General features: G+C 43.2%; 1 protein-coding gene across 1 annotated transcript in view; it reads right to left on the bottom strand.

The window, feature by feature from the left end:
* Positions 1-11,829: 11,829 nt before the first annotated feature.
* LRRC69 (leucine rich repeat containing 69) overlaps positions 11,830-13,887 on the bottom strand; it is a 313,342-nt gene continuing 311,284 nt past the window's right edge. The window contains exon 8 of the mRNA XM_069621344.1: positions 11,830-12,086. Coding sequence (XP_069477445.1) covers positions 11,976-12,086 — 111 coding nt within the window. The 3' untranslated portion in view covers positions 11,830-11,975. The remainder of the gene's footprint in view (positions 12,087-13,887) is intronic.

Here is a 13,887-nt window from a genome sequence, read left to right as displayed (position 1 = left end):
TATTTACTGCCATAATCTCAGATGAATTAAATGTATAGGGTCAGATAAACTGCTTCTTTCGATAATCCCCTTCAACACTGAGCATATATTCCCTTTTATACTCCAGGCTCCCATCCTTCTCCTATCCCTTTCCTCCTCTCTCCCCATTTTGATAGACCGTGCCAACCAAGGCGTTGTACTCAGAGATCTCTACATATAAGTAACATACTAGGAAATTACATGAAAAAGGACACATCCTAAAAAGAAACCAAAAGCAAATAAAATGACAACTAAAAAATAAACAAAACAAAACAAAGGTTACAGGAAAGAGCATATAAAACTAAATATTGAACAGTATTAACCGAACTAGACTAATTTATTTGCTCAGTATGAAACCTAAATAGGACTAACATAACCTGCGCAGCAATAAGCCAGCAACCATACCACAGCCAAACATGAATAGCAGTCCCATAAGTAAAATATTAAGACCTAATAAGCCTATCCCTTATATTTTATATAATTTCCAATGAAAGAAAACCTTAAAAATATGACACTCTATATACAATCAACATTACATCCATTTAAAGATCATAGTACCAAGCAATGTAAGTAATCATATTCACTAACCTTCCATTACTACACGTGACACCATGTACATACCCGCATACACATTTAACTATTTAATTCTCCCTGTCCAAATCCAATCCCTACATTAGATTATTCATTTTCCCCTTCCTCCAAGTAAAGTCCGTTTCGAATTGCATGAATATCTTGCTTTCTAAACTCTTTGAACTACTCTCCTTACACACAACTGGAAGCCACCATAACCATACAATTAATATTTAATTCCCGAGAAACACACACCATGCATTCTCTTGGCAAGCAACTCTCAGCCCACATAACCTAATAGCAACATCCCTCACCAATTATATGACATAGCGAAAAGCCTTTGACACAGAGCATAATACGAATCTAAGTGATTTGCCCGCGGTTGAAACTACCGCGGGCAAAACGTTTGCATGAGAAAGGTGCGAACTACCAAATGTTTGCACCTTTCTAATGCGAACACACATACATACTCACACCCACACAACACAACCATAACACCCCCCACCCGCACCCTCAACATAAACAAACCCCACTTACCTTCATCTTCACGCTGGGTTCCTGCAGCGCCAGTTCCCTTTCACTTCCGTGATCGGTAACCGGTGCCACAGGGTCCTTTTCGTTTTTTTTTTAAACAGAAGGCTGCAGGGGTGTACCCCGCAGCCCCCGCTCACAATACCACGAAGTATAGTTTGGTCATTGCGACCATTTGGTTTAGGTAAAATCGTCCTAAACCCATAATACCGCTTCAACATTGGTAATATGGAAATAATGCATCTCCTATCCCACAAGTGCGCCTTGAAACAACGCTTCAAAGGAAGTGCCTCAGCAATATAAAACCACAGACATAGTATATATTCATCTGTCTAAAATACCCACTATAATGTAAAGGCCCCTCAACAATCCACTGCCACAATTAGGCTAATGAATCGTAATGCATTTAAGGGCCTTCTAACAACATCAAACAAGGGCAAGCATCACCTCTAATGGCTGTCCAGTATAATACAACAAAAGGGCATACAACCACATATTGAAGTTGAAAAGAGCTTCAGAGCAAGAGGCCACAGAAGAGACTGACACTGCAACACCCCCACAGCCCTATAAACCCACTGTATGTTATAAGCATATAAACAGACTTAACTTAAAGAAAGAGCAATAGTAATTTCTCCCATTTCCATTGGTTTACCAAGCTTCAAATAATATTCATCCTGCACAATCTACCATAACATTATACCATGCAATCGAACATTATTCACATAAATATCATATCCCTTCATACACTTTTGTTACTCTTTAGAGCTAAAACATAGATGAGATTCAAACGTTAAGGTGTCATGGGGCTCCACATTCCACATGACTCTTCTTCCAACACAGATAAGTATTTTCAGTGTTTGGTCACAACAGTACAGCAATATACTTTACTACCACAATAACTGTATTATAATTGTCGCAGACTGAAGAGCTGAATGTCATCCATGTCACATGGCACTTACTGTGCAGTACAGTATGCATATAGCGCTTGGCGCTTATCCATGCCACTTAAAATAAAAGCTTCCAAACAACATAGGCTAGCTATAATCCTTCACATGTACCTCAGCCCATCTCCTTGATTTATCCACCCCTGCATCCTCTTTAAGGATTGTATACGCCTATTAGTAACATTTAAAAAAGAATACTGCTCATACTAGGAAGTAAGTGCAGAATAAACAAGGAAGCGTCAAAATCCAGACATATGATGTTTAAAACTTTAGCTTTTTCCGTAAATATCTCAGTCTGATCAGAGAGAATGCATTGCTGTATACTCCCATCCACTTCAATAGTAGGCCACTAGTAACTGACCATGTAGACAGTGCTTTCCTGACACTCAACCTGGCATTTCAAGTCCTTTCCAGTCCCATTAATACCATTTAATAAGTCTGTGATTTTCAGTTTTGGCTAATAGCCGACATCGGAATGCTGTACACTTGTATAATCATACATCAATTGGCCCTGGTGCTTTCATCCTGTTGGGCGCTCATCCCTTCAAGTATCATATCTCCGCTCCTGACTCCTTCAACTTCCCTGTCTGCCGCAGGCACACACATGACAACAGGGGCGGAGAATGCATATCATGCGTGCCTTCCAAAAGTCAATAAGGGCACAACTTCAGGGGCTCCCAGCCTCTGCAGCACTTCACCTCAACAATTTATTTCCCTGACATTACCGTCAAGGAACAAAGGCATAACGGGTAAGTTAGCAAGTTCTCCTTGTGGAGCGCCTTGTTTGGCATGACCTGTGGACACTTCTTCCGGCTGAGCTTGCGGAACCCCTGTGACTTTACTGGCTCGTACAGGAGGAGGGGGTCTCTCGAGCCAAAGCCTCTCCAGAGGTTACACCTTTGCTTCCCAACATCCAGAACGTGGGATTAATGAGCCTGCACGCTCTTACCAGACCACAAAGGTACTTTGTGACTCGCCTCTGAGCTGACCACCATAAGATGAATGGCACAGCCGTTGGCTTGTGCTAACTTCTACCATCTCTGCTCGGTATACCCCGTTTCGGCGCAGGCCAGTTTGCCGCAACCGCTTTGGCGCAGTGGCCAGTTCAGCGCGCCCATTTTGGCACAGAAGCCTTTCTGGCGCCGTCGATTTGGCGCGAGGGACGTTTGGACATGACTGACATTGCAGCCACGTCTAAACTCCCTCACGCCAAATTCAAAAGAATAATTCTTTTCAAATGCAGCACGTTGGCAGGTAATTTTAACGTGTTGCATTTGAAAAGAATTGTGGGTGTGGGACCGGAGCAGAGCCTGCGTGAGCAACTGCTGCGAGAGCCAGCACGCCAGCCCCCCCACCCTGCCCCGGCAGTCCGCTGCTTGGGGCACAGCGGGAAGTGCACCAGGATCACACATCTTGTGACGCAGAGTGCCTACTAGTTCGAGGACGGGAAACTGCATGGAAAAAAGAAACTGGCTGTTAAAACGATGCACGTTTTCCCACAGGAATGCCTGTTTAAAGCGAAGTGAGACGAAATGCAAAAAACAGCCCGTGACGTGTGGGGAGCCTGAGCCTCCTGGTGCGGCCGAGGAATGTTTACATTTTGCTGGCAAGCTGTTTTTTCATCCGTGGCGAAAATTAATGGTCACGAGGGAAGAGAAAGATGAACACCGCCCCTGCGGGGGGGGGGATAGCCAGACCAACCTGATAACTGCAGTTTAGAACCGACTTCGGCCCAGCCCACCCCTCACCTCCGCAGGACAGAGGGCACACCAATCCGCGGACGAAAAACGGCAGGGAAAGGAAGAATGGCATTTTCATCGCAGCATGTTTGCACCCAAATGCCGCCCGTGCAGGGTGGGGGGAGCCTGATCCCCAAATCCAGCTGAGGAATATTCAAAGTTTGCTGGCAAGCAGTTTTTTCATCCAGGGCAGCACGGAAGGGTCGAGAGAGAAAAGGGAGGCAAGCACCGCCGGTGCCGTGGGGGTAGTCTGATCTTCCAGATCACTAGACGTTTAAGACTGACGTCCCCCCAGCCCACCTGTTGCATCCACAGGACAGCGGGCATCACAGAGATGCCTCCCGGACTGATGCATGAAGGACATTTGTTCATTTTCCAGGCCGCTCGGAGCATGCTCGCCGGGACATGTGGAGTGCCTACGAAGCTCCAGTGGGGCAGCGGGCCTGATCCCTCAAGGCTCGGCGGTCATCAGCCGACGCAGACTCAGCTCGGCAGCCCCCGCAGCTGAAAATGACAGTGGCCCTGCAGATAAGTAGAGGACACAGGCCCGTTTTTTGCACACCGCAAGTTACACAAGTGGATGTCGCGCTGGGAAGGCAGTGACTCTTTCCCAACCCGCACGACACAACCCGGACCTCCAATGAAGCATCAGCTGGGAGGTGCAAGTGACCCGAGGACGCCGGCGGTCTCCAGACTCCTGTCCTGGGCTGAGTCAGCATGTCCTCCCAGCCCCACCCCCACAGGACAGCGGGCCTCCCATGCGAATACCCGCGCCAAAACATCCTGGTGCCCGAACATCCCCACGGCGAACTAGCCGCGCCGAAATGGGTGCGCCAAAACGGGCTCTGCGGCCAATCGGCCGCGCCAAATCGTCCTGTTCCATCTCTGCTAGTTTATGTTAAATGTTAAAGGTATTTGTACCGCGCACTGTCACCAACGGAATTGGTCTCCAGGCGCTCAGGCGGATCTGTAAATGATAAGGTGGGATGGGTTAGTAAGGTGAAGAGGGAGTAGGATAGTGAGGAGTGGTGTTCTGTTGGCAGCTTCAACTCGGTATACCCCGGGTGCTGAGCTTTGGTGCGGGTATTGGATCGGTGTCAGTCCACATGTGCTGTTGCTCCGGTTTATGTGTTGTTGCAGTGTTGTGAAGTGCATGCGGCTTGTGGTGCGAGAGATGGTTGTGTGAGTTTTTAAGTGAGATAAGTATGCAGAGTTTGAGGTTATATTGGTTAGTGGGTTACTTGACCTTTAGCATGCTAACATTCACAGTTTTGTCCAAGTGTGGCACTTGCTGGCCCTCACAAACCCATCTGGACGCAGCGCAGGCCAATGTCCAGAACTCCATCCAGGTGTGGGCATGCCAACATTCACAGCCTTATCTAGATGCGGCGCAGGCTGGTGTTCACAGTTCTAAGTGTCGCACATGCTAACATTCAAGTTTCATCCAGGCGCGGGCATGCTATCTTTCAGTCAAATCCTATCTAAATGCGACTCAGGCTAATGTTCACAATTCTATCTAAGTGTGGACATGCTAATATTCACAATTCTATCCATTATGTTGAGAAATATAGTACTCTGGGGCCCTCTAGTCGACGTTCAGAAGGGTTTGTGCTCCTTTGCAGGCACGTTACTTTTCTTTGCTTTCATACGTGAACCTTTTCAGAGCACACTTTTGGGGATCTACCAGTCTTGCCGCCGTTATAAACGTTGCGGAGCAACCAAGAAAATGTCCTTTTTTTTTTATTTTTATTTTTTTTAAATTATTTATTTTCAAGAATACCACAACATAGAAATAATATGTACACAAAATTACATCATAAAGTAATGACAACAAAGCAAACAAAACTATATACCGCTGAAAAACCCCTCCCCCCAGGAGTCACAAAACAATCAATGAACAGGTCAATATAATAGCAGGAATTTACCCCAAATCTTGTTAAATAATGTAGTTTTCTTCTCTCTCTGATATAACACTCTCTCCATTTCCGCTAGTGAATGCATTCCTGAAATCCATTCCTCAATAGTAATAGGGTTAGACGTTTTCCAATGTCTCAAAATTAGTTTCTTCCCCACCATTGCCCCACGAAAGATCCATTTCTTCTGGGAAGTAGTCAGGTCATCCAATAAATCCCCACAGCCTAGTACAATTGTCTTGAAATCCATATGAACCGTCCCCTCCAAAATCTTTTCACAGATCTGATCAAACTCGAACCACAAACCTCTCACCCTCGAACATCCCCACAACATATGTTCCAAGGTGCCCTCCTCATGTGAACACGCCCAACATTCCGAGCTGTCACTCATCCCTCTTTTCATCATTCTCTCAGGTGTCCAGTATGTTCTATTCAAAATCTGTATTTGACGCGACCTATCAGCAAGATTCAAAGAACACAATTTCACATTCTCACAAATACTTGTCCAATCCTCCTCAGTAATATCCTCACCAATTCTCCGATTCCAATCCAATCTCAAAGCATCATTAGCCCGATAGTTCGACACAACCAATCTATAGACATAACTAACCAGGCCACATCCACTCACTCCAGGTATCCATCCAAGCCTGTCTATGTTGATTCTCTTTTCCAAATCCACCTCCCCCACCGCCCTCCTGATCTTCCGATAGTCCGACAAACAAAAAGTAGGAATTTCAAACTTCAACCGAAATTCCCTAGCCGTCATCCAACGTAAACCATTGAACAAATCACTAATCCAATGCACCCCGGCTAGATACCAATCCTGCCAGAACAAAGTTTTCCCTTCAAGCGTAATACTTGGATTCATCCAAATTGAAGCACTCGGATCTCTCAAAGCATTGAAACCCAGACACTCACACAAGGCCGCCCAAGAGTTCCGTAAACTCCTAGTTAGCAGGCCTTCCACGCTTGTTCGCGATGGCTTACTGGTCAAAATGGCCCTATGCGACAAAGGGCCGACATGGCTAGACTCTGCACACATCCAGTCCTCATGTTCCGATTTTAGAAAATCAAAAATATTCCGCGACATAAACGCCAGATGGTATGCCTTAAAATTAGGGACCCCCAGCCCACCCTTAGACAAAGGCGATTGCAATTTGCTAATCTTCAGGCGAGGAGGTTTATTATCCCACAAAAATTCCTGCATGAGGCTATCTAACTCACGCCAAAAATGCTTTTCAATATCTAAAGGGATCATACTCAGAACAAAATTCACGCGAGGAGTCGACACCATTTTCAAAGCATTCACCTTCCCCCAAAGGGAAAGGTGCAACACATTCCATCTCTTCAAATCTGATTTGAGGTTAGTACACACCATCCTCATATTTTCTCTCACAAAATCAGCAACATTAGGCAAAAGCCATACCCCCAAGTACAATAGTTTTTCAGCACACCACTTGAATCCCAACCGGGTAATAAATTGTTTGTCACACAGCGGCACTAACGGTAAAACCTCCGATTTTGCCCAATTAATCTTAAAACCAGAACACTGGTGAAAGGCTTCGAGAATGTTCATAAGAAACGGTACTGACTCACCAAGATTCTTGAGGACCAATAACAAGTCATCTGCGTATAACCAAATTTTCTGCAACATCCCCCAACAACTTATGCCTTGTAAACCCTCTTCATTTCTCAATGCTATAGCCAAGGGTTCAATACTTAGTACGAATAACAAAGGAGACAATGGGCAACCTTGTCTCGTGCCACGTTCCAAATCAAAAGGTGCCGACCTCTGACCATTAGTTTTGACATCAGCCGTCGGCCTGGTATACAGTAGTCTAATCCATGAACAAAACTGAATTCCAAAACCCATCCTTTCCAAAACTTTAAACATAAATCGCCAGTCAACTCTATCGAATGCCTTTTCTGCATCAAGTGATAGGACAGCTGAGTCCTCAGACAACTCTGACGCCTTCATGATCGTACACAGCAATGTTCTCATGTTACTGGACGTCATCCTACCTTTAACAAAACCAGATTGGTTGCGATCTATCAACCCCGGCAAAAGATTCTCCATTCGCAGAGCCAGAACCTTGGCCAAAATCTTATTGTCTACATTGATCAAACTAATCGGTCTGTAGCTGGACGCCATTGTTTCATCCCTGCCTTTCTTTAGAAAGACAGAGATAGTTGCATGTCTAGTAGAGTCCGGGAGTATGCCCCTGGCCTTTGAAGTCTTATACATTTCGGTCAAAAGTTTCAACGCCGAATTAGGCAACCATCTATAGAATTCAACTGGCAGTCCATCAGGTCCTGGAGACCTACCAACATTCAATTTTGATATCGCAAACTTGACTTCATCCACCGAGATATCTTCTTCCAATAAAGTAGAATCCTCCCCTGAAATTCCAGGGACCTGAATCTCATCCAGGAAATCTCCATTTTCCACATCAATATGTGACTCATTCTTATATAAATCCACATAAAACTTTCTGAATACTTCATTAATACCATCCGGAGTGAAAGTGACTTGACCATCAGAATCAGCAATAGACAGAATCGAACGTTCAGACTCTCTCAACCTCAGTCTATACGCTAACCAGCGATCACATTTCTCCCCATGTTCAAAGTAAGAGCATTTTTGGTGGAAATACTTCTTATCCACTCTACCAGAAATCAAGTCCCTCAACTCTCTTTTTAGCTTGTTCAACTCGGGAAGCAAATCCACTCTCGTGGGATCCACCATCAGAGCTCCTGACAAATCTCTGATCTTCACTTCCAATACATTCTGTGTATTGTCCCATTTTTTTTTCAGACCACTCGCTAAACTAATAAACATACCCCGAACAGTGCACTTAAACGCTTCCCAAACCATATCAGATCCAACTTCCCCAGTACAATTCTCCTCCACAAAATAGTCTATTTCAGTTGCAATTTTGTCCATCTCATCCAGATTGTCCAGCAATATGCTATTTAGTCTCCAAGTTTTTTGTCTACACAAAGTATAACTCCAATTCAAATCCACCGAAACATGAGCATGGTCAGTCAGCACAATATTACCTATACTACTTGTTTTGTATTCCTGCAACAAATCTCCTGCCATCAACACCATGTCAATTCTGGAATATGTAGCATGTGCACCAGAATAGAAAGTATATTCCCGCTTTAAGGGATTTTCTATTCGCCAACAGTCTTTCAGATTATGTTCCTCCAGCAGATCATGAAAAGCCTGAGACTGCATGTTCATCCTACGACAATTTCTAGTATTGCTCCTGTCCAAAGTTGAATCCACAACTGTATTGAAATCGCCACCCAAGATTATGTTACTGGACCGAAGGTCTTGAATTGTCTGAGCTACCTTTCTGAAAAAGGCACCATCATCCAATGTCGGCGCATAAATATTACAAAGAATTACATTCTTCCCTTGAATATTTGTCAAAACAGCAACCATTCTGCCTTCCTTGTCACATATCTCCTTGACCACCTTGATTGGTGCATTTTTCCTTATAAGAATAGCCACACCCCTAGACCTAGACTCAAAGGACGAGCCATAAACCTGCCCAACCCAACCTTTTTTCAAACCATCCAGATCTGCTTCCAAAAGGTGTGTTTCTTGGAGAAAATAAACATCACCCTTCAAACCATTCATATACGCCAAAATCTTCCGTTTCTTCTGTGCATTGTTCATACCATTCACATTCCACGAGATAACTCGCAATTGATCCCCCATATTTGAACACAGAATATCCCCCCCAACCCAATTCCAAAGGTACCCCCTCAACAGACCCTCAAATGTCCTTCTACCTACGCATTTCCCGAACAGCAGACTCCACATTATGCAATACGAAGTCCTACACTACCCTCTGCCCTCAGGATACGCAGATCAGACCAGCTGTACCAGGTCTTTCATGTTCCGCACAAAGAAATCCTTACTTGCCTGCCCAGCACTGCACTCTGCTTGCGCCCACAACTTTCATTACTAATGCCTTGAAACTTCATAAGTCATTCATAAGAGGAGGCAGCCTAGCGAATCAACGAAGAAGTACAACACTCTGTGCAGGCCTACTTTTTTATATGGAATGTTGACATCTAAAGCATAACGCAGTGGCCATTATGAAATATATATGCAGCGCGCTCTTCACCAATCAATCTGAGCTTCAACAATGTCGTCATCCTGGCACTCAAATGAAAGGAATTGAGCCATGTTGATTTTTCTTCTCTTCCTGTTGTGTGTACTAAAGGAAAGGACCCTCATAAATGTCCCAGACTCCACAGACATATTCAAACATGTCGTTTTCCAACGGTAAAATGCAGTTAAAAAATAAACACTTACATTAAACCTAATCTTATTAATATTAATTTTAAAAAATATGTCAAGCTGAAAGTTACTTTAAACACTTCTTGTTGGTGTTTGGCAACTTCTCCTGAGTAGGGCTTAAACTGAATGAAATGTATGTATTGTGTCACTTTTGGAGGGTTATAAAGAAAAACACAAATGAGCAAGGTCATGGAAATCTAACTGCTGAAACCTGGATTTGTCACAACATGACTTGGTGAACACAGAATCAAAAGAAAAGTCTGTATACTGCAATTGAGATTTAATTTGTGTGCAGTAAGTGTCAAGATACACTTGACTTTATAGAGCATAAGATATTCAACATTAAAACATACACGGTATAGTACCCGAGTTAAATGAATCAAATGACAAATATTTGAAATGCCAAATTCTTTTGCTTGTACATTCTCTATAGGTTCCTTGGGAAGGAAACTAGAGAACTTAGTGAAGTAATAGTCGGGTAATCAGCACAATTGTGTGGGAACAATCTAGAGTTGAACAACAACATAAATAACAAGTCAACACAACAGCGTTTCTGCCATTTTAAAGATAAGCTTGCTGAGCTCTGGTGGTGTAGGCCTTCATCAGGACGAGATATTCTTGTGAGTGAAGTATCCTATGTAGTTGGATCCGGGAAGCACAGTGGCTTAAGGCATCTTAGTGTCTATGTACACTAAAGTGATAGGAGATTATCTTCTATAGGGCGGCCATTCCTATAGGGAGCCTGTTGATTCGAATTCTAACAGAAGGCAGCGTAATTGTTACGGTAGGTGTTCCAATGTGGAAAAGTCACTCCTAGTAGAAGCTAGTTCTCAAAGGGACCGCTGCGATGGAAGTGCCGGCGTTCGGTGTACAGTCTCCTGCGCGGCTCACAGTGCGTTTTTACTTTTGGAGGGATGAAAGTTTGAACCAACTCTACGAAGATTTGGGCCTGTGACCTGCAGGTGTTCGGGTGAATCGCCCCTAAGCGACAGTACATAGATACTATTTAAAATCAAAAGTGTTAGAATTAAACATCAAGCCATGTATTTCAAAATATGTGGTCATGTATGTGATAGTATTTACGTCTGAAAGACACAAGACAGAAAGTTCGGGTACAGTAGTTTAGCAGAGACCCACATTTTGTTTGACTAAAATCCTTCATGCCATCACAAGCTACCACAGAATGTATAGGCATTGCAATCAAAAGTGCACGTGTTAAAGGTTTTGCTACAGAAACTGACTTTCCATTTGCCAGTGCTCTGATATTCCTGAATAAAAAAAAGTTGTGTATTTTGGAGATTTACTCTAAGCACTTAGCAATGCTTGATCTCTTCTCAGCAAATACTCTCTGCACTTAAGGTCTTTCAAGCATAAAAAGAAGGAGGGGTCCAACTGGCAAGCATCCATTTATGCTTTTCTGATTAATGTTCTAAGCACAGGATATCGCTTTTCAATAAGTCACCTAAGAGAACATTTGAAGTGTTAAAAATGCGATGGTGTAGATTATCTGATATTAAGAATATAATGTTTTCATATAGTGCTACATGTAGACTCCTCCACTTCACAATGCTGTTGTGGTATGTGTTATGATTGCCCAATGTATTGGTACTCGGTCTGCCACAGAAAGGATGAATGACGGAGTCGGCCTCACTAGGATTCTGGAACCTGTGATTGCAGCTTGTAGACATAGGCATATGTCTGTGCTTCAGTAGAATCTGTTCATAGCATTTGTTTATACTGTAATGCCACCCGAGAAACAATATTCCAGATGCCCAAAGAATGCAGACTTCAAGTAACCTATCGGTGCACATGTCATTCTTTACTTTGTACAACATGCCCAATACTCCTGGGGCTGGATGATGGGCCAGGCACTGCCACGAGCATTACTCGAACCAGTAGCAGCAGCACGTGATGGCATTCCTTCTACTGTACTGCTGAGTCCTCATAGTAGTGCAACCCCAAATAATCCATGGTCTTCTCGGTTAAAGCACTTGTAGGAGCAGAGGAACACTCGGATAGGAAAGAACTGCACGTTGGTACATATCCGTATCTTCTGTTAAGAAAAGAAGCAGAGAACAGGTTGAAATACTTAGTACCAACAGTGCAAACAGTGCTTTCCCAGGGACACGTACTACTGACCACTAGGGGTGTCACAGTATTCGTTTTATGACGGTACGATAACCTTCTTGCCAAATGACGGTATGTCATGGTTATCGCGGTATAGCAGGTGGAGTTAACTGATCTTAACAAATATTTTCTAAAAGGTCATAAATTGACAGATGTATCATCACAAACAAAACCAGGCACCCAGGGCCAGAATTGGGCTTTTCAACATACTTGCCACTGAAATGCCTTGCTTCCACCAAACACAAACACACGTGTGGAGAGGAGGGGGTGAGGTGGAGGCCTGCTGCAACTGGCAAAGCAAACTGAATAGCTTTTCTTAAGTGGTCATTTAGGCTTTTTGCTTCCCCACTGGCTACTGGTGAAGATGAACATGTTGCCATCTTGATAACCTGCATGCCACAGATCAATGGAGGCTGATGGTAGTATACGCTTGTGCACATACACACACGCACACACGCACTTTCTCTTTACGTTACAGCCTTTAGTTTACTTGCGGGCCAAAAGGTGTTCAGTAATCACTGACATGTTACCCTTTGGTATGGCAGCAGGGAATACCCACAGATGAGTGAATTTCGCAGTGTGACTTATTATATGTAAATTCAATGATAGAACCAGGGAAATCCCCCATTGCCATATGTTTAGAGAACATTATTCATTATAAATATATAAACCCCAAAGCCGCCACCCCAAAGTAAACCCTTTTCCTTCTTGGCACTGTATCTATTCTTCCTATTGCTAACATATTGATTTTGTGTAAGGCACGTGTGGTTTATGGAATGGCATTAAAAACTGCTCCAACTGAAACTACTTGGCAGACGGCACATCCAACAGTGCAAAACCAAGACTGCGCAGCAATTGCTTACTGCAGCCTTTCCAAATCAGATTGAAAAGCACACTTAACGGTATGAATGGTATAACGGTATAAACAATGTGACGGTTATTATTGTTCAATTAAGTGGTTCACGGTATCTTTAACGGTATACCGTTATATCCCTACTGACCACACATAGGGGCAGTACCTACATTCTACTTTACACTTTCTTATTAGTCACCTACAATCTTCAACTATCAACTGTTTTAAACTCATCCCTAGAAATTAAGAGGATCTTGGGCAAAAGAACCTTCTTGCAAAAAGTTAACATTGTGTATTCCTTGCATCTAATCATGGCTCCCTTCCAATCCCCTTAGCTCCGAGCTGGCCGTTTTCCTCAGTTCAACCTGATTTAAAAAAACATTTTTTATTGGGTATTCAGTTTGTAATAAACTTTGTACACACATACATTAGAAAATAACCATTGCACATACATGTATGCATGCATGTCCACAAACAATGAATATATGAAAACCTAAAAATAAAAAACAAAATTCATTATTCAGACATAAAACCAATTACAACCAAACGATTACCATCTAGAATAATAAACATTTACCCGCAAGAGGGCATACGTCCTAATAAGGCTCTGAAGCAAAGCTATTATTAAAGCGATCTGGCGGCCGCTTAAGAGTCTATGAGAGAGAGAGAGAGAGAGAGAGAGAAGGGGCGAGAAAGACGGGAAGAAAGAGAGAGAGAGAGAGAGAGAGAGAGAGAGAGAGAGAATCACTGCAGTGTACACATTTCCCCAAAGGTCTACTTCTTTATTGTTTTTTTTAAACTTTATTTATACATTTAATATTTCGCATTGACAACAAAATATAATACAATAACACAATGTTCAAGGAATACTTAT

This window comes from Ambystoma mexicanum, chromosome 5q (assembly GCF_040938575.1).
Source record: "Ambystoma mexicanum isolate Mex_15411 chromosome 5q, UKY_AmexF1_1, whole genome shotgun sequence".
NCBI classification, from domain to species: Eukaryota; Metazoa; Chordata; class Amphibia; order Caudata; family Ambystomatidae; genus Ambystoma; species Ambystoma mexicanum.
This window is presented reverse-complemented; position numbering and strand designations above follow the sequence as displayed.